Source organism: Temnothorax nylanderi, unplaced genomic scaffold (genome assembly GCF_030848795.1).
Source record: "Temnothorax nylanderi isolate EJ_2023f unplaced genomic scaffold, tnyl_v1.0 TNYL_tig0011_pilon, whole genome shotgun sequence".
Classification (NCBI taxonomy): Eukaryota; Metazoa; Arthropoda; class Insecta; order Hymenoptera; family Formicidae; genus Temnothorax; species Temnothorax nylanderi.
This window is the reverse complement of record NW_027249073.1, coordinates 33,151-51,878: the sequence shown is the minus strand read 5'-3', so window position 1 is coordinate 51,878 and position 18,728 is coordinate 33,151. Positions and strand designations below refer to the sequence as shown.

General features: G+C 34.6%; 4 protein-coding genes across 6 annotated transcripts; 2 read left to right on the top strand and 2 right to left on the bottom strand.

Moving 5' to 3' along the window:
- The first annotated feature begins 87 nt into the window (after nucleotides 1-87).
- Cul4 (cullin 4) lies at nucleotides 88-5,652 on the top strand. Its single transcript, XM_071697062.1, has 11 exons — nucleotides 88-811; nucleotides 1,541-1,904; nucleotides 1,982-2,170; nucleotides 2,395-2,541; nucleotides 2,775-2,961; nucleotides 3,051-3,243; nucleotides 3,357-3,658; nucleotides 3,869-4,099; nucleotides 4,184-4,462; nucleotides 4,595-4,747; nucleotides 4,951-5,652. Exons 1-11 carry the CDS (start codon nucleotides 376-378, stop codon nucleotides 5,044-5,046), a joined length of 2,577 nt encoding a protein of 858 aa, XP_071553163.1. The 5' UTR covers nucleotides 88-375; the 3' UTR covers nucleotides 5,047-5,652.
- Nucleotides 5,653-7,283: 1,631 nt separating this feature from the next.
- LOC139767615 (mitochondrial intermediate peptidase) lies at nucleotides 7,284-11,013 on the bottom strand. The gene is made up of 10 exons (XM_071697064.1): nucleotides 10,721-11,013; nucleotides 10,176-10,438; nucleotides 9,688-9,874; nucleotides 9,539-9,618; nucleotides 9,227-9,415; nucleotides 9,019-9,160; nucleotides 8,524-8,862; nucleotides 8,136-8,357; nucleotides 7,783-8,013; nucleotides 7,284-7,633 (listed from the first exon to the last, which is right to left on the bottom strand). The coding sequence occupies exons 1-10, from the start codon at nucleotides 10,859-10,861 to the stop codon at nucleotides 7,343-7,345; spliced, it is 2,085 nt and encodes a 694-aa protein (XP_071553165.1). The 5' UTR covers nucleotides 10,862-11,013; the 3' UTR covers nucleotides 7,284-7,342.
- Nucleotides 11,014-11,068: 55 nt separating this feature from the next.
- LOC139767617 (tRNA (guanine(10)-N(2))-methyltransferase homolog) lies at nucleotides 11,069-14,985 on the top strand. Of its 3 annotated transcripts, none has more exons than XM_071697068.1 (10): nucleotides 11,069-11,217; nucleotides 11,612-11,820; nucleotides 12,235-12,300; nucleotides 12,692-12,940; nucleotides 13,088-13,222; nucleotides 13,283-13,546; nucleotides 13,667-13,805; nucleotides 13,928-14,126; nucleotides 14,259-14,385; nucleotides 14,601-14,985. In XM_071697068.1, the coding sequence occupies exons 2-10, from the start codon at nucleotides 11,743-11,745 to the stop codon at nucleotides 14,760-14,762; spliced, it is 1,419 nt and encodes a 472-aa protein (XP_071553169.1). In that variant the 5' UTR covers nucleotides 11,069-11,217; nucleotides 11,612-11,742; the 3' UTR covers nucleotides 14,763-14,985. The 3 variants fall into 3 exon arrangements, with proteins under 3 accessions (XP_071553169.1, XP_071553168.1, XP_071553170.1); XM_071697067.1 differs by having other exon boundaries at nucleotides 11,072-11,217; nucleotides 11,603-11,820; XM_071697069.1 differs by lacking the exon at nucleotides 11,069-11,217 and having other exon boundaries at nucleotides 11,804-11,820; nucleotides 12,235-12,308.
- LOC139767618 (ER membrane protein complex subunit 2) lies at nucleotides 14,881-17,933 on the bottom strand. The gene is made up of 8 exons (XM_071697070.1): nucleotides 17,470-17,933; nucleotides 16,845-16,958; nucleotides 16,604-16,754; nucleotides 16,371-16,514; nucleotides 16,104-16,260; nucleotides 15,820-15,915; nucleotides 15,559-15,732; nucleotides 14,881-15,291 (listed from the first exon to the last, which is right to left on the bottom strand). Exons 1-7 carry the CDS (start codon nucleotides 17,501-17,503, stop codon nucleotides 15,559-15,561), a joined length of 870 nt encoding a protein of 289 aa, XP_071553171.1. The 5' UTR covers nucleotides 17,504-17,933; the 3' UTR covers nucleotides 14,881-15,291.
- Nucleotides 17,934-18,728: the final 795 nt, after the last annotated feature.

Below are 18,728 nucleotides of genomic sequence, written 5' to 3'. Positions count from 1 at the left end.
CAAACCTACAATTTGTAAACGTTGTCCAAATTCTTTCTTCAACTTCCGTGCCGACTACGCATCGCCTTCAGTTATTTCTTTTTTCTATGGCGCTATTACACACGCAGGTGCTATAAATGCTATATAAAGCCTTTTTTCCAATGTATACATAAAACGCACGTCGGAGTAGCGAAGTGAAACGGAGTACGGGGTACATACGGAGCACTGAGCACGAGAGAGAAAGAAAGAAAAGAGGAAGAAGAAGCGGTATCCTCGTGTCCGCGCGTGTGATGTGTGTGATCGAGTTGCGTCATTCGGGGTCCAAAGGAAAGAGAGACGCGTCCCTTTGCGTCGCATCGAGGGCCGACGGCCGGGCGATGCGCGCATACGGCGCATATGCCGCGTATGTCTGAGCATCGTGACATCCAGGTTCCGTGTGCCGGACAGGTGAAGAAGACGATCGCCATCGCCGCCGTCGCCACCGTCGCCGTTGCCGCCGCCACCGTCGCCGCCGCCAACACCGCCACCGCCGCCGTCGCCGATCTCACGGTGGTGTTGGAATACGCGAGCGCAGCCGAGTGCTGCAAGCTGGCCGCGGCCGCGAGTATCGCGCATCCGAAGGAAACCGACGCGATTAGGGGCGACGAGATCATCATGACGGACACGGCGGCCGCCACCGCCGCCGCCGCCGCCGCCGCGACTGACACGCAGAAGCGGGCCAACTTTTCGGCGTTGACAGTCGGCAATCCGAACGGCGTCAACAAAATCTCGCCGAGCCTCGCGAACGCGAAACCCGGCTCCGCGAAGAAGCTCGTCATCAAGAACTTCAAAAGTAAGCGAGCGAGACGCAGGGCGCGCGCGCGCGCGCCCCGACCCTGACCTAACCTAACCGTCCTAACCTCAAACATCAGCTGCTCCGCCGCATCCGCGAGGTCGGACGGCGAGCATCGCGTTTCGGTCTCCCCTTCCTTGTTTCTTTCTTTTTGTTTTTTGTTTCGAACGCGATTTCCGATCTTTTGACGCAATCCGTTTTGCGGGTTTAACTGCGAGAAGGTTCTGACCTCGCGCTTTTGTATGAAACGACATAACCTAACATTGTTAACTTGAATCGGGATAATTCGACAGATCGGTCTTCCTCGGCGTGTTTTGCGCTATCGAACGTTGTAGTTGGTTGCGATTAACTGCGAAATTCGACGCGACTGACACGGAAAATACGTTGACGCGATAAATGCGTATTTATGGACGCCACATTGTTGCAGTAACGTTACAATGCTGGAATCTATAAATGGACATTAAGTTTGACTTGACATTTCGCCTCCCTCGCGTTTACATAGATCATGCATTATAATTCGACATATAAGAGATAACGGCCACTTCATTACTACGTAAATAGTATTAAAAAAGTAATGTTTTAAAATTACACAGGAATAAATAAATTTTAAATTAATTAAATTTGTACTATTTTATAGCGTACTTCTTCTAGAAGAATTAATACTGGAAACATGTCAAATTCCGTTGTGTTATTATCCAATTACCTAATGCAATAATGCTTTCTTCACAGATAAACCTAAACTACCAGACAACTATCAAGAACAGACATGGGAAAAGTTGCAGGAGGCTGTGGTTGCCATACAAACCAGCAAAAGTATCCGCTATTCTCTCGAGGAACTTTATCAGGCGGTTGAAAATATGTGTAATCACAAAATGGCATCAACGCTTTACTCCAATTTAACTATCCTGACAGAATCTCATGTGAAGGCTAATATCGAGCAGTTTCTGGCGGAATCTATGGACAGACATATATTTTTGAAAAAGATGAACGAGTGTTGGCAGTCGCATTGCAGACAAATGATAATGATCAGAAGTATTTTTCTGTATCTCGACAGGACATACGTTCTGCAAAACCCAAGCATCTCATCGATATGGTAATAACGCAGGAATGAATTGCCGGAAAAATGAATCTTATAATTATGCATATACTCTACTTAATTTCTTCTTTCAGGGATATGGGATTGCATCTATTCAGACTACACATTGTGCTGAACAGTTTAGTGCAAACGCGCACGGTCGAGGGTCTTCTTATGCTCATAGAAAAGGAACGACAAGGCGACACTGTAGATCGGACGCTTCTCAAATCGCTGTTGAGAATGTTGTCGGATCTACAAATCTATCAAGAGGCCTTCGAAACAAAGTATGTCGAAAAATTCGAGAGCTATTCCCATTAATGTTCATTTTCGATATCACATTGTTAATACATCGTCACATGTACGTTAACATCTGTCAGTAATAACAAGCTAATGTAACTTTCACAGCTGTATATAACCTATTTTTCCATTTTATTCTATTACATTGCTTGCTGCTGTAAATATCTCAATGTAGATATTTCAATATACAATTCTTTCTCTTTTTATTTAGGTTCCTAGTGGCTACGGAAAGATTGTATGCTGCCGAAGGTCTACGATTGATGAATGAGCACGATGTTCCTGAATATTTGGCTCATGTGGATAAGCGTTTGCAAGAGGAGAATGAGCGGCTGTTGCACTATCTCGATACCTCGACTAAGTAAGTTTTATTATTGCTGTCGTGTATGCGGCTCTAGTACATCAAACACGACATTGATAATTAAGGCTGCGGTCCACTTGACGCTACAAATGCTTCGAAGCATTTCTTTTCTCCTTTCTTTCAATGAAGAAAGAAGGAGAAGAAGAACGCTTCGAAGCATTTGTAGCGTCAAATGGACCGCAGCCTAAATAGAACATTGTTACGTATAATTTCATAAAATTAAATATTTTCAGATGGTCGCTCATACATACTGTAGAAAAACAATTATTGTCTGAACATATTACTAGTATTTTACAGAAAGGCTTAAGTGGGTTAATGGATGAAAATAGGATTAGTGATTTATCATTACTTTACAACTTATACAGTCGAATAAAAAATGGCCTTGTGGAACTTTGTTTGAATTTTAATTGTTACATCAAGGTATGTTTTGTTACATTAACAATTGATTTCGTGTGTGTATGTATAATGGACAAAGTTATGTATACGTTTTCTGTTTCATATTCTTCTAGAAAAAAGGCAAGACGATAGTTATAGATCCCGAGAAGGATAAAACGATGGTACAGGAATTGTTAGATTTTAAAGATAAAATGGATAATATAGTTAATACGTGCTTTCATAGAAATGAAAAGTTCGCAAATAGCTTAAAAGAAGCTTTCGAGGCTTTTATTAATCAAAGGGCAAACAAACCAGCAGAATTAATAGGCAAGTAGTTATTTAGGAAATTCTCTCAGTTATACTGTTAGTCCAAAAATATTGATTTTTGAACTTGAAAATATATTACAACAAGTTGCAAACTTATGTATTTATGGTTTCAGCTAAATTTGTCGATTGCAAGTTACGCGCAGGTAACAAAGAAGCGACGGAAGAGGAATTAGAGAGATTATTAGATAAGATTATGGTACTCTTTCGGTTTATTCACGGAAAAGATGTTTTCGAAGCGTTTTATAAGAAGGATTTGGCCAAACGTTTGTTAGTGGGAAAATCGGCTTCCGTAGATGCTGAAAAGTCAATGTTATCTAAATTGAAACAAGAATGCGGTGGTGGATTTACTAGTAAATTGGAAGGAATGTTCAAAGATATGGAACTTAGTAAAGATATCAATATCGCGTTCAAACAGGTAAAGAAAATAATTATTCGTATATTGCAAAAGAATTTTATGCATGTACACACATCAATTTTAATTTGCAATTTGTGAATATCTTACATATTTCACATTTAGTACTAAATGCGTAGGGTAAATCGACTTTGTGTACACGTAGTTTATATTTGTTATTTATTAACTGAGTCTACAGAATGTATTATTTCAAATGTTTTATTATATCTTCAGTATGCAGGAAACTTGCAGAGTGAGTTGGTAGCAAATAGTCTAGACCTAACTGTATCTATACTTACCATGGGGTATTGGCCTACATATCCAGTGATGGAAGTCACCCTTCCGATGGAGATGGTGCAGTATCAAGACGTGTTTAATAAGTTTTATTTGGGAAAACATAGCGGTAGAAAATTACAGTGGCAGCCGACCTTAGGACATTGTGTATTGAAAGCATGGTTTAATCAGGTATTGAATAAGGATGATACTATATTTGTACGGCATGATATACAATTATTAATTAACGCACAAATATTTTTGATCTAAAAATAGGGCAATAAAGAGCTGCAGGTATCGCTGTTTCAAGCGTTGGTCTTGATTCTATTCAACGATAGTGATAATCTCTCATTAGAAGATATCAAGGCTGCTACAAATATCGAGGACGGCGAACTGAGAAGAACACTGCAGTCCTTGGCATGCGGAAAGGCTCGTGTTCTTCAAAAGAATCCACGTGGTCGGGATGTCGCCGATAATGATAGATTCGTATTCAATGCAGAATTTACAAACAAGCTGTTCAGAATTAAGATCAATCAAATCCAAATGAAAGAAACGGTACTTGATACTTAATAATACAACACATTTTATATATTTTTATTTTACACGTTTGCATAAAAAGTTATTTTAATGCAAACTTGATTGGAGAGTTTATTCTTAGGTTATAGACATATGGAATTTTTTTTTCAGAATGAAGAACAAAAAGCAACAGAAGAGAGAGTATATCAAGACAGACAATATCAGATAGATGCTGCTATTGTCAGAATTATGAAGATGAGAAAAACTCTGACCCACAATCTTCTCATCAGTGAGCTGTACAATCAATTGAAATTCCCTGTAAAGGTATATATAGATTTTTCATGTTTTTTTTTATGTTAAGGCAAAAATAAGTACATTTCGCGTAAAGTACGACCGTTTGATTCTCAATCTGAGATAATATCATACATGATATTAAAAAGATAATATTTCTACAATCAAGCAAATGTGAAATATAAATAAGCAATCTTGATATATACACGATTCACAGTATACATATCTCTTTTTAGCCTGCAGATTTGAAAAAACGTATTGAGTCTCTCATAGATAGAGACTACATGGAGCGAGACAAGGATAATGCAAATCAATACAATTACGTTGCGTAACCTAAAGCAAATGCCAAAGTTATATTGACTTGTAAAATCGACGCTGAATTTTCTAGCAAATTGAATCTGTCGTCATTGGTGTTTGTATCGTGAATGTGAACGAGTTCAAACGAGAGATTACATAACCGATCCGACTATTGAGATAAAGTTATAACGCGTGTGGTCAGTTCGTACAAAAGGAAAAAAAAAAGAAGAGACTCAGTGAACTTCCCCGTTTTGGTTTTTAGTGCATAAGAGACATTGAATGATTGCAATCCTCCTTTAACCAGTGTTGTGTTGTTTCTAAATTCTGCAAAATAAGATAAAAGAAAAGGACAAGACCGTGGGCTTGGTAATAAGCTTGATATGATTCTAACGTTATAAAATAATTTTTTATGCAACACAGTTTTTCACAATATACTTACAATTAAGATGTAATAAAGAAGGCAAAATGTATACATACTGCGACACTATCATAAAAATAGAGAGTAAGAGTGCAATCGCAATATAATTAGTTAATTCGAAAAGTGAACAACACAATGCAGTATTTATAACAAAAATAAAAGAACATACTATGTCTATATATACATATTATATATATACATATATATGCTATCGTGGTACTTATCTTTGAAATCTGCAAGTTATTTGTACCTCTTCACTTGTCTTCGTGTTTTTAAAAACATTTTTAACATTTCAAAATAAATAGAAACACGCGTGCGTGTCTCCATGTTAGACTGCATTCCGATATTTACTGTCAGTATTAAAAATCTATATCTTCTATAGTATACGTCGACGTAAAATATAGAAAACTATAGATTTTCGGTACTGATAGTGAATATCGGAATGTAGCCTTTTTTGGCTGCTAAATATGCAAAAGAAGTGTCCAGTTTGTCTTGAATCAAAGTTCTAACTATACAACGGTGGGACGACGTAAAATAAATATGATATCAATAAGTAGGAAACTACATGAATGAATTGTTATTAAAAACCGATATATATATGCATCATTATTGCCGGAAAATAATGTTAGGAATTACAGAAAAATAAATGATCATTCATGGTCATGGCTTGTTAAATAATTTCGTGTCCATGTATTTATAAACTAGATTAGTAAATAATACACTTTTACAAACGCAGACGTTTACTGACAGAAATGTTCAGCTTATTTCGATGGAAGTACCCACCGAGAGTTTCAACATAAATCTGTGAAACGTCAACGCAAATGCAGCTATGCGATGTAAATGCATACCGAGAGACTATTGGTAGCTTTGTTTTAATTGAGAGAAGATAGTACTGCCAGCAAAACAGCGTTTTGGTACGTCACTCGCGCTCCTTCTGAGAAGAGAAGATTGTAGCTTCACGTTGCCATGTACAGATTTAGGAATAACCTCAGGAAGTGAAGGTAGAGTATATAAACTTAAATATCTTCTCATATAAATTTATCTTATACTGCGTTTCAATTATATGTACGACGCTACAAAACTTATTTTTTTGTAATAACTCATAGATCTATCGAAATTGTACATAGAGAGTAAGGGGTTCTGTACTTATAATAAAAAATACAATCAAGAACAAAAAAATTTAACGTCATTTTATAATAACGATAACATCGTCATAATTACTTATCATTTTGCAATATGCAATTTTGATTTGTAGTATAAAATGTTAAAGGAACTTATATAGAGTGCCCCATTATATTATTTTTCATTAACAGATTATTTAATAATTAATTTAATAATTTCCAATTTTTTCCTAATAAAAGAATATTCTGCCTAAGTTTCCAAAACCAAAAAGATATAAATGACAAAAGCATATTCTTTAATTAAAATTCAAGACTATGTTAACATTCAATTTTAATTGGAAATCTAAATCAAAAAGATGCAACAATTTTGTGATGAGAAAAAATGAACTTCACATTAGTATAAGAATCTGCCTTCTATTAAAAAATAGAAGTAGAATATTCTCCATGTGTAACTTTTCAATAATGAACTATACATTTCAATAATACTATCCTTTTTTCTTATAAGAATATATTCTATGGGCCGATATCACAGTCTCCGATTAACGTGATCCTCTGATTAAACTCACTCTGCATCTCTTTCTAACTGTCTTTTCGTCTCTTTCTAGGGGGACAGTTAGAAAGAGATGGAGAGTGAGTTTAATCAGAGAATCACGTTAATCGGAGACTGTGATATCGGCCCTATGTATTTTACTGCGAGGAATTTGTTACACAAAACTGTAATACATTACAACTGTAACACTTGAAATATTACATTTACTACATATCTGTACAAAGAAAATTTACATCGTTGAATTATTTTATCGTTTGCACATGTAGATTTTTTATATCAACCTCGTTGATTAACGATTTTGCAAATGTATCGGCGTTAGCTTCCTTATTTAAGAAATCCGACACTAACTGCGATGCCGGTTTACCGCCTCCGTGCGCTAAGCACTCCCTTCGATAACGATTGCCCGCTGACCGACAGAAAGGATCGTTGTGGAAGTAAGTTTGCCAAATCCATGCGGCAATTGCACGAGATATTAGATAAGAATAATATTTCGCACCGTATCCGACCAAATGAGAGAATCTCAATTGCCATGCCTATAAATAAAATAATGAGATTAATTATGGTATTAAAAACTAGAAAAATTGTTATAACTAAAAACCGAAATGATTATAGCTATCTATTTTTTTGTAAACGTGCAAGATCTGTGCCCCAGAATCACCTCAGAAAATTAATGAATACATACTGTATTTTTCACATATGGAAGGCCGTAATATCCCTTCTGTACATCTTCTAAAATCTCGGTGGTGGATTTTGTTAGTTTACCACTGTGATATACTTGATCCAACATGCTGTAAAACACTTGATTCTGTAATTCGGAGGCATAAAAGATGTTCTTCGAAGCGCATAGTTTGTGCAATAAATTTTCCGGCATCGGTTCTTGAGTTTGAAAATGCTTCGCAAACTTCGATACAACCTGTGATCGCGTAGGTGAATTAAAACACATTCATTGTATCATATGAGCATCAAGTATCAGCAAACTTGTATAATAATTTCATTAGTTATAGTAGGTCATACCGTAAATTATTCAATAATTACCCTAGGATCACTCGCAAAATATTCCATTAATACACTTGGTACTTCCGCGAAATCTGTGCTGCATCTAGTACCAGTAACATGCTGATATTTCGTTCGACCGAGCATAGAGTGTAACGCGTGCCCCATTTCATGAAACAAATTGTCCACAGATGACGGACTCAATAAACATGGATTTGACCAACGTGGGTGCGGCAGTGATAGCATAAGTACAACTATGGGAATCTGAAATTGATAACGGTGCTATATTAAATTGTCATAATTTCTGCAATTGTACAATATAGATACATGTACGAATAAGAGACACAAAAGGAAAAATTGATAACAAGCACATTAATAACAAAAAAATTACACATATTTAGCTATTAATAATATATATAACAACTTATACCTGATAAGAGCCATCTGAAAGTAGCTTTCCACCTTGGATTGTAAAGTGACAGTCTTGATTAGGCTTTCCTGCTCTTTCGTAAAAATCACAGTAGATATAACCCAAAGTTCCTTCCTCCTCATCTATTACAGCTAATTTGTGAACGTTATTCGCCCATACTTCTCCGGATAACACTGGGGCGGATTCAAGTTTAACTCTATATAATGACTGCGTAAGGAAATTTAAACCTTCCATACAAGCACCGAGAGAAAAGTAAGGAGCAAACTCAGTGGTGGAAGTGTTTAACCAAGCTTTTTTCGCCTTTGCCATGAAATAGGGAGTATCCCATGGCATCAATTCCTGTTTAACAATGCAAAAAACTTTATAGTTGTGAAATAGAAAATAAGAATTGATACTGCAACCGCCATACATTTGATATAATTATACAAATAGTATAATTATACAAATAGTATAAACAGTATTATAAATATAATATAGCTACAGATAGATACAAACTTGTTTTATACGCGACTCAGCATCTTTCATCTTTTGCATCTCTTGAAAATCTTGTGTCGCTTTAGGCTGCAGATTGTCGTTTAATATATCGAGAAATTCCTTCACTACGACTGGCGATTTGACTGTACTTCCTTTTACAGCTCTATAATAAAACATTTTTAAATTATTTACTCGTGCATTTCCGTTCAAAAGAATTGATTAAAATTACCTGCATGCGTATGATGCAAATCCGCAAGATTCCGCCAGCAGATGTCTGGAGTGCAAGAGTTCGTGCAGCAGATACTCTTGTTCCTTATCCGGGAATAAAAACAGTTTGTATGCCGCTTCGCGAACAGCGGTATTAGAAGAGTCTGTGTAAAATCCTTGCACTAATATCTGACCGTTCTCCGTTACAAAACTGTGAAACGTATCCGATATCAACGAGGAACTTTTCTAAAGCTTATACCTTCGAAGTTTTAAACAAAACAGTAGAATTTAGTCGAATGACGCAACGAATAGTCGACTGAATTACCGTACTTACTACTGCCTAATAACGTCGGGTAACATATTGGCATTAACTGTCCTCGGGGTAACGGCGCCAGCCATAAACTTTTGACCTACCTAGAGATCGGAAAGAAAGAGCACATGTACGGATTTGACGATTAGAGATAATCGTTAAATAATATTTACTTGCAGGATATAATCGTTTAGCTCGACTACTCTTCTTCTTTGTCTTTCCGGCAAGTGTATACCACATTGCTCAAAATCGAATAGGAATAACTTAGCTACGTGATCGTCTATATCAGATGTCACTTGAGTATCACCGTTACTTGTAACTTGTTTCAGTGAATCGTACAACTCGCGATGTGTATTTAACCTGCAGAACATTTAATTTTTAAACATAATTGCTGTAGCTATAAATTAATCTTGTTAATAAATCACTAATCCCTGCTCATCAGATGCTATATTTTTATTATATCTTTATATTACTTAAACCTTTTTTATTGAGAATAAAAGCACACAAATCCATGCATATTAATAAAATCTAGATTATAACATAAATTTCAAGAAAATTCTCAAGTAATAACATAATAATATAATGAAAAAATTCAAAATACATGGTTCAACTGCTACATAACAATTAAGTACATAATATAACTTCTCAAAAGTAAACTTACTTTTCAACTACGCCGCTAATAGTAATACAAGCGTCTTCAGCAGCTCGAACGTATCGTTCATCAGGATGAGCGACTCTAATAAACTCTGCCATATCCGCCACTTTACACAGCGTATTGGATAACTCGTCAAATATTTCCACCATTTTTCTCTTTCTATCCTTGCTTGTCGCTTCCTCGATGAGAACGTCGACTTCTGCCAGCGCACGATTTTTCAATATATCAAAGCCATCCTCGGTTTTTAGCTCCGGAATGCTAAACAGTCCCTTGAAGACATTTTTAAGCAATAAAACATGTATGCAAGATATAATTTAATACAATATAAAATTGGACAAATTTATATTATTGTGTGCACATTGTATTTTAATTTAATTCAAGTATCAACTGCCAACTAGGAAAGTATTTCGTTCAGTATTTATTTGATAAATACTCAATTTAAATATCTTTTAAGTTTTGCTGAAGGTGCATTAATTTAATGTCGTTCTGTATAAAAGTTCATTTTTAAATTATTAGAAAAATAAATACATAGAAAACCTCTCGAAACTTACTGTTTCTTTCTTTAACACATTCGCCGGATAATTTTCATCATTAACGGTGGAATTAAACGCCGTGGCGAGGGGTGACCATGTGTTCAGTCTCCTGCCGCTCCGTAAATTTCGGAAGATCTGTCTTTGAAATATTCGTAACATCCTTCGAAAATGTGAGAATTATAGCGTAGAGAGACGTTTAAACGATCCGTGGAAATTAATGAGAATCCTTCACGATAATATAATTAATGCAAATCCCTCTGTAGTAATTAATGAATAAGCGGCTGCGCGTAATGTTTACTAGTGTCTCAACGAGCGCGCATCCTCACAGAATCGCTAGAGGGAATAACAATAACCTACAAATCACGTGTCAGCCAATCGACATATCTTCCTTTTCTAAAAGGAGAAAGAGGAACGTGCGTCTTTCTTCCTCGTGCTTCTGTGTTGCAAAAGAAAAACAAGAGAATGCACAGCATGCCTCTGGTGGAAAAAATATGTCATATTTTCTCAGAAATTTTGTAAGAATTATTGAGACTAATTATGAAAAATTCTGAATGTATAATGTATTGGATGAGGATTTTCGGAATATATCTAATATCAGTATCTGTATAATAAAAATTTCTGATAAATTGCACAGATTTTCTCTTATTTATTCAGATTTATATGTTTTGGCAAGAGTTTGAATTATTTTATTCTTACTTTGTCTGAGTTTTTCTGAAATACGTTCTAATTTTTAATAAAAAATCTGAAAAATTCTAAGTATTAGGAAGTCTGAAAATTTTTATAGAAATTCTAATTAATAATATGAAAAATTTTTATGAGACATTTTTCCAATACTTCTCCAGTGATTTACTAAAGTCATGAGTCATGTAATCAGAATTATTGAACTTTCTAATCTCGTAGAATTTATAGGTCATTGGTTGAACGTGCGGTTAGTCGGTTGAGGTTAGGTTACTATCAACAACAACACGCTTCGTGCATAAAGTATTTAATATAAGTACTTGATATAACGATTTGTATTAGTCAAGTCACTTAGTTAAGTAATGTTAAAAATGAGCAATCAACAATTGAAGAGGTATCTCTTTTGGTTCGCTCACGAGCATGTTGACTTCCGGTTGGCCGTGAGTATTTTTTCGTCAAAAAACTTGATGATCATAATTACAGACTGATTTCTTAAAGTGCTAAAATAGCTATTATATTTGACATACCATGTTAAATTTTTTTTTAATTTACGTTTCATACTTTGTAAAAATTGCAAAATTTTTTTACACTTTTATTTTTAAAGTATATTTATGTCTGCCTATATGATAGGCTGCAAGATTTTTGTTTTAGTAAATTTTACATAGGTAGACGAATGTAATATTATCTTTATGTCTGTCATAGGTATTTACTTTTTATATTTATGTAAAAACGTTATATATTTATATTTTACTGAAGACAAAGGTGTTCAGAGCCACAACTTTTAATGTTTGATGCTTTCATAAATGTATACTTTATATATTGAACATTGTTTTCATACTCATTGTATTTTTCAGGAAATGGAATCTATATTTGACATGTTTAACATTGATCCGTGCACAATAACGAGGCCGAAGGAACATGTAAGGAAGTATGAACATTATTAAACATATATGGTGAAATGTAACATATTTTTCCAAGACATGCATTACATATGTAATCCATACTGGTACAGATTAAGAAGCGGTTTCTTTGCAAGAAGTATTTGCTTGCAGTTTATATTGCGATATAAGAACAGTTGTAAAACAATTTTGCAAATGAGAAAAATCTGATGATTTGTGAAGATGTTATAATAGTACAAATATCAAATTGTACTTTAAACTTACATGTATAACTTAATATGCAACTTACATAGAAAAATACCAAATTTTACCAAATGATAATTAATAAAATAAAAGTCAATGTTATTAGCATATATATTAAAACAAATAATATAGTGTGAACAGAGAAATAGATTTGTCAAATTTTTTTCAGCCTTACTGGATCATGGCTTTACCTGATGAAAATGCAGTGCATCAAATCGCCAGTAGAGCAGTCTCGTTGCGTTTCTGTTTGGAGCTTTGGGCACAAGATAAACAAAACGAGGACTTACACAATTCCTTGAAAGCTTACTCCGTCAAAAATTCGGAGGCTATGGCCAGAGATAAGAAAAAATCGTTCAAGATCGTAGTGGAGACTTTCTGCAAACATTTCTCGCAACGTGAGAAAATAAATAAAATCGAAGTAAGTCGTTGATATTTCTTGATTTATGTTAGCACTAATCCTAACACTGCAATAAAATATAACTGCTGAAAATATAATAATTTAACAATAAATTTAGGTTAATTTAATTAACGTAATGCTATTAATTTAATGCAATGTTGGGGGAAGTCTTTTAGTTATCTACCTTTTGAAGGACCAGTTAAGTTGAAAAATCCAGATATCACTCTATGCTATATAGAACATTACGGACTTAATCCCAACAACATTCCTGAAGAACCCCATGAATATTTCTTTGGAAGATGGGTTAGTAATGTAATTGTATGTTAATCAATATTTATAGGCTGTAATATCATTTCATTATAGATTGCCGATGGTCAGCGAGAGTTAATTCAAAAGTTGTCACTAAAAACTAGGAAATTTATAGGAAATACGTCAATGGATCCCCAGCTGTCGCTGATAATGGCAAATCAGGCACAAATTAGAAATGGAGACCTAGTTTTCGATCCGTTTGTGGGGACCGGCTCCTTGTTAATTGCCGCATCACATTTTGGAGGATATACATTCGGAACAGACATCGATTTTTTAATGCTTCACGGCCGTACGAGACCTACACGGATATCGCAAAAGGTATCGCTAACGAGAGCTTCGTTATTTCTCTATCATATGTATAATTTTATCAGTTTAATACACAAAGTAGCACAAAAATTCTCCAAAATAGTGAATAATGAATAATTATATTGAATATAGACAAGGGAAAAAGACGAGAGTGTCGCAGCGAACATGCGTCAATATGGAATGAGTTCTTATTATCTCGATGTCGTGGTGGCAGATTTTTCGTATCCACTATGGCGAGCAGACTTACGAATAGATGCTATCGTAACGGATCGTGAGTACAAATGTTGCATAAAATTTTCAAATATATATTATGGAAATCCTTTAAAATTAACGAGTAAAGCAAATTACATTTTATGACAAGAATTTAATGTTAGAAAAGAAACTCTTTTGCAGCACCTTATGGTATAAGGGAAGCTACAGAGCGTATAGGTACTATGAAAATAAATCCAGTGATAGAGGAACATCAAGCAACTTCTCACATTCCTTCAAAAATTGTTTACGGCTTGAATCAAATATATAAAGACTTGTTGTGTTTCTCTGCGAAACATTTGAGACTTCAGGGTAGACTGGTCTGTTGGTATCCATTGTTTAGGTATACATAATACTTATTTAACATTTATATATGTAAAGAAATATCGCAACACATTAAAAATTATTGAGTACCTACTAATTATCTACCGATTAGTAGACAAATATTGTAAAATATTATAAATTTTTTATTTAGGGACCAGTACATGGAAGATCAATTACCAGCGCATTCTTGTTTAGAGCTGATAGCCAATTCTGAGCAAGTATTGAGCAACTACACCAGTAGAAGATTATTAACTTACAAGAAAGTTAAAGAGCCGGAAGTACGTATGCATGAACTATAACATTTTATTAATTCTTAGTTTTCACATCTAGAAAATTTCAGATAAAATGTAAACACGTACTAGAATTCTTTATATAATATAGAAGCAATTCCTTCTTTTCTAAATTAAAGCCGAGGTTTATCCTCATTTTCTATGATCTTACATTTCGCCGGTATGTGATTAAACTATGTAGAATATTTAATTTTTGGTGGCAGGCAACTGACAAGAGCGTTATCATGAATTTAATTGATTTCCGTGAGAAGTATTTTGGATTACGCGAGGAAACGAGGAAGGAAAAACGAACGAGGAAAGCCGCAGAAAGAGCAAAGAGACGAGAGGAGTGGGAACGAAGTAACAAGGAAGTTACCGAAAGATGACTGTAGAACAGTTTTATATAGTATTATATAAAGGAGCATTCTATTAATTTTATATATCTTACTCTCATTATGAGAAGATATATAATTATTCAAAATTATTTGTCAAAGTATGACTGTCTGATTTTGCAACTCTTGTTTATTATGTACAGAATAGTAAAAGTTGAAAGGAAAACAAAGTCGACTATCGCAACGATTTAGAAATAAATATTTTTTGCACACATGATATATCCTATCCATCAACACCGTTTTTTATTGTATTAATAAATGTAAGATATAACCGATACCTAATTACCAATGAAATAACGATGATATTGAATGAGTTATTACAGAGTCGAAGGAGTGACGACAATCACACAAAATCAATGATTATACCATTTACTTAATAACATATACGGTAAGGTACGGAAATACGAATACGTATATTCAGAAGGTAATTACGTATGGTGCACAAAACTCGACAATGGTACTAATAGATTAATTAACTAATATATCAACATATACAATTGTACATGGATATTGGCAAAATTACCTGGAACAAGACAAAATTTACTACAGCATGATGTACGTATGTTATATAATGAATATTAAAATAAGAAAAAATCGTCCGCGAAATGTATTCTGATCAGATTTTGTTACTTTTTTTTTAACTACACAGAGTTAAAAAAAAACGCATCTAAAGTTTATCAGGTTCGGTAGATTCTTTAGAAATTGATATTGCAATATCTTTAAACATATATCACTTACATATATCTCGCAAAATTAAAATAAATATAAGAATCGTTAAATATCATAATACCTAAGCTTCAAGTTGCAATTGTCCTAGTAAACGTTCTACGTTTTTAATGTCTTCATTTAAAACTTTACTTTCATATTGTTTCTCAATTTGTTTACTAGCCCACTCACTCAGCTTCATCGCTTCCTTCTTCTTGGATGAAGGACATTTAGGTGATGTCGCAATATTATTTGTCGTCTGAAATTAGATGGATATTTGCAAAAATATAAAATATAAACTTTTCGTAATTGCTATGTAGCATTATAATGCGACAACGAAACTTACTAATAACAAGCCATATAGAGCTCTAATATTATTTGGATTTAATTTTGCAGCTTGGCAGAAATATGCTTTTGCTAGTTCCATGTTTTCAAATCCGCCCTATATAATAAAGCATAATTTATATAAACTTCTTTTTATATTGATCTTACATTAACAAAGTATCTAAAAATGTCTAAGGTATATATTATTAATTCAGTAAGCAAATGTTACAAATTTTTGCTAATCTAAGTAAATATGATTATTATTATCATAAAAAAATGTCATAAAATCCTAGATATATGAATTACCTGAGAATATTTTATTTCTGCGTATCTTTGGTAAATTAAATGACTGTGTGGATTATGCAATATAAGTTCTTCCATGCAATAAGCTGCTTTGGAATACTCCTGTTCTTGTAAATATAGGTCACACAGCTCGTGCCATGCTTCTTGATCGCTCATAAATCTAAATGATTTCATAGCATAATGTTACACACAATTTTACATATAAATAAAATTAATTTTATAAATATTAAACATATATAAGCATTCAAATACAAAATACATATCACCCACCTTTTCAAATACTCTGTAAGCTCCTTAATTGCTTCTGGTATACGTCCCCGAGCCTTCAAAATAGCGACACGACGTTTTCTTGGCGCGGCATTGGTCTCATCTCTCTTTATGATGGAATCCAAAACTTCCATCGCTTCATCATACCTGGAAAAAATATCAACAGAACATCAGAACAAATATTACTACATATTTGTACACGCATAAAATTACATATTTGCACACTATAAAATTACATTTCTAACGCTTCCAAATGCATGGCGTGATACTTGTGAACGCGTAAACTGCCTGGAAAGGCACGCATTAAATTTTTGATGCAATATTCGGCTAATGGTAATCGATAACAATCCAATGCGGCGACACACACTTGTTCCAGAACCAGATACTCTGAATAATGAAAGATAAAATATTATATAGGTACAATATACAACTTTTGACAGGTTTAAGAATAGGAAGATATATATTAATCGACAATACTTTCGTTGCCCAAACGATCGATCTTTCCCATCAGTGTATTTTCCCAAAAGTCTACTACATCTTTACTTCGTCGCTCAGAATCTTCTCTCCAAGTTCTCAGCAAATCCCGTACTTCTGTACAACAAAATCATAAAGAAAATTATCATCACGATTCTAATGCAATTAATTCTAAAAAATATACCATTGATTGTAAAAAAAATAATTTACAAAATGGTATTCCTTGCTCAGCAAATTATTGATTTAACATTTTTACCGTGCTTTAATGTCCAAAGTAAATTTGTAAGTAATAGAGGATACATCATTAACTCCAAAATACTCAAACTAAATAAAATATATACAATGTACATCAAAATGTGAATTAGAAATGTGCCAACGATGTGAAATTTTTATTCAACAATGATCCAACTTATTAGAAAAGTTTCTTAAGATTAAAGTACTCCATAACGTAGAATTTTTGTTCAAGGATCGGCACTTATATCAAGATACTTTCTAAAACATGTGTCTAACGCAACATTACTATCAATTATTAAAATGTAACGTTAGCATTAATGTTTACTTTAGAATTAAACAGGATGTGGTACGTTAACGTATCGCGTTAACTGTCACGCGCGGCCGAAAAACTCACCCGTCCAAGACAGCTTGTCGTAGCATCCTGCCATTGTTATCGCTTTGCAATACTAATAAGATACAATAAAGAGTACAATAAAATTGTTGTCGCGCACTTTTTTTTTTGGAGGTTCTCCTCGGTGAGGAGGAATAGGTGCCTTCAACCCTCCCAAAGTTATACAGCACAGCGTTGTCGCGCACTGCTTTGTGGAGGTTATGCGATGTGGCACGCAGCGCCCGCGACACGCAGGGTAAACATCATCGGATTAAATTTGTAAAAGAAAAAAAAGTATCCCCCTTCCGTTTTCTCGTGAACGAAAAAAAAAGAAGCACGAAAACCGCAACGTAATCGCCGCCGCGAGAACCCCTCGAGCGTGCCGATTCCCTCAACGTAGAGGATAATTACGATAAATAATGAATATGAAAGGGGGAAACGTGAGAAGGAGGGGGTAACAGCTATTCACTTCGTCATGGTTATAAAATTAATGCCTGTGGTCATGGCAAAACATATGATTCGACTCATCCGTTCCTTCTGGCCTGCACCGTGTGTTATAACTTCTGCACTCAAAATGCAATTAGATCGATTAGAATGTAGAAAGGAGGAGAGACAAAAAATACAAGAAATTAGCTGCAAAGGCAGTAATGCGATCTATGTGATTCGATTACTCGTAATTAACTTGTGTTGTGTACATTACATGCTTACATATGTATATTAATTGTGTGTTTCGCACACATTTATGCGTGGCACATGTATGGATAGTCCATTAATTGCACTTCTTGTACCTAATCCTTTTGCCCTCTGTCCAGCCTTTTATTTCAACAAGTGTAGTAGGATAGATGAAAAAGGCACCTATCTTGTATGCAAAAGCTAATTATAAATCACCGTTATTTGTTCTTAGTTTATAACAGAATATGCGATTTTGGGCGCAATCAAGTCTCTCGGCCAATTTAACCTAATTTAATCTAATGCTTTGTACACAGAATGCGATGGGCAATTATTTCTCGTTGTGTATCTGATGTCGCTTCCGGAAAAGACAGGAAAAGCGGAGGGTGACTTTGACCTAACTGTGATTAATTTAATCGGCGAGTAGCTCGAGTAACACCTCCATTTCGTTATCTATCTATCTCATTTCAGGCGCGGGTATATTCTAATTCTAACGTATCGATTTAAAAAGGAACAGGCTCTTCGCCTATTTCTAATCCTAATTTTAATCGCTCTAACCTCTTTCAAAATTTCTTGAAACTTTTAGGAGGTCGATCAGAGAGGCGCGCGCGGGA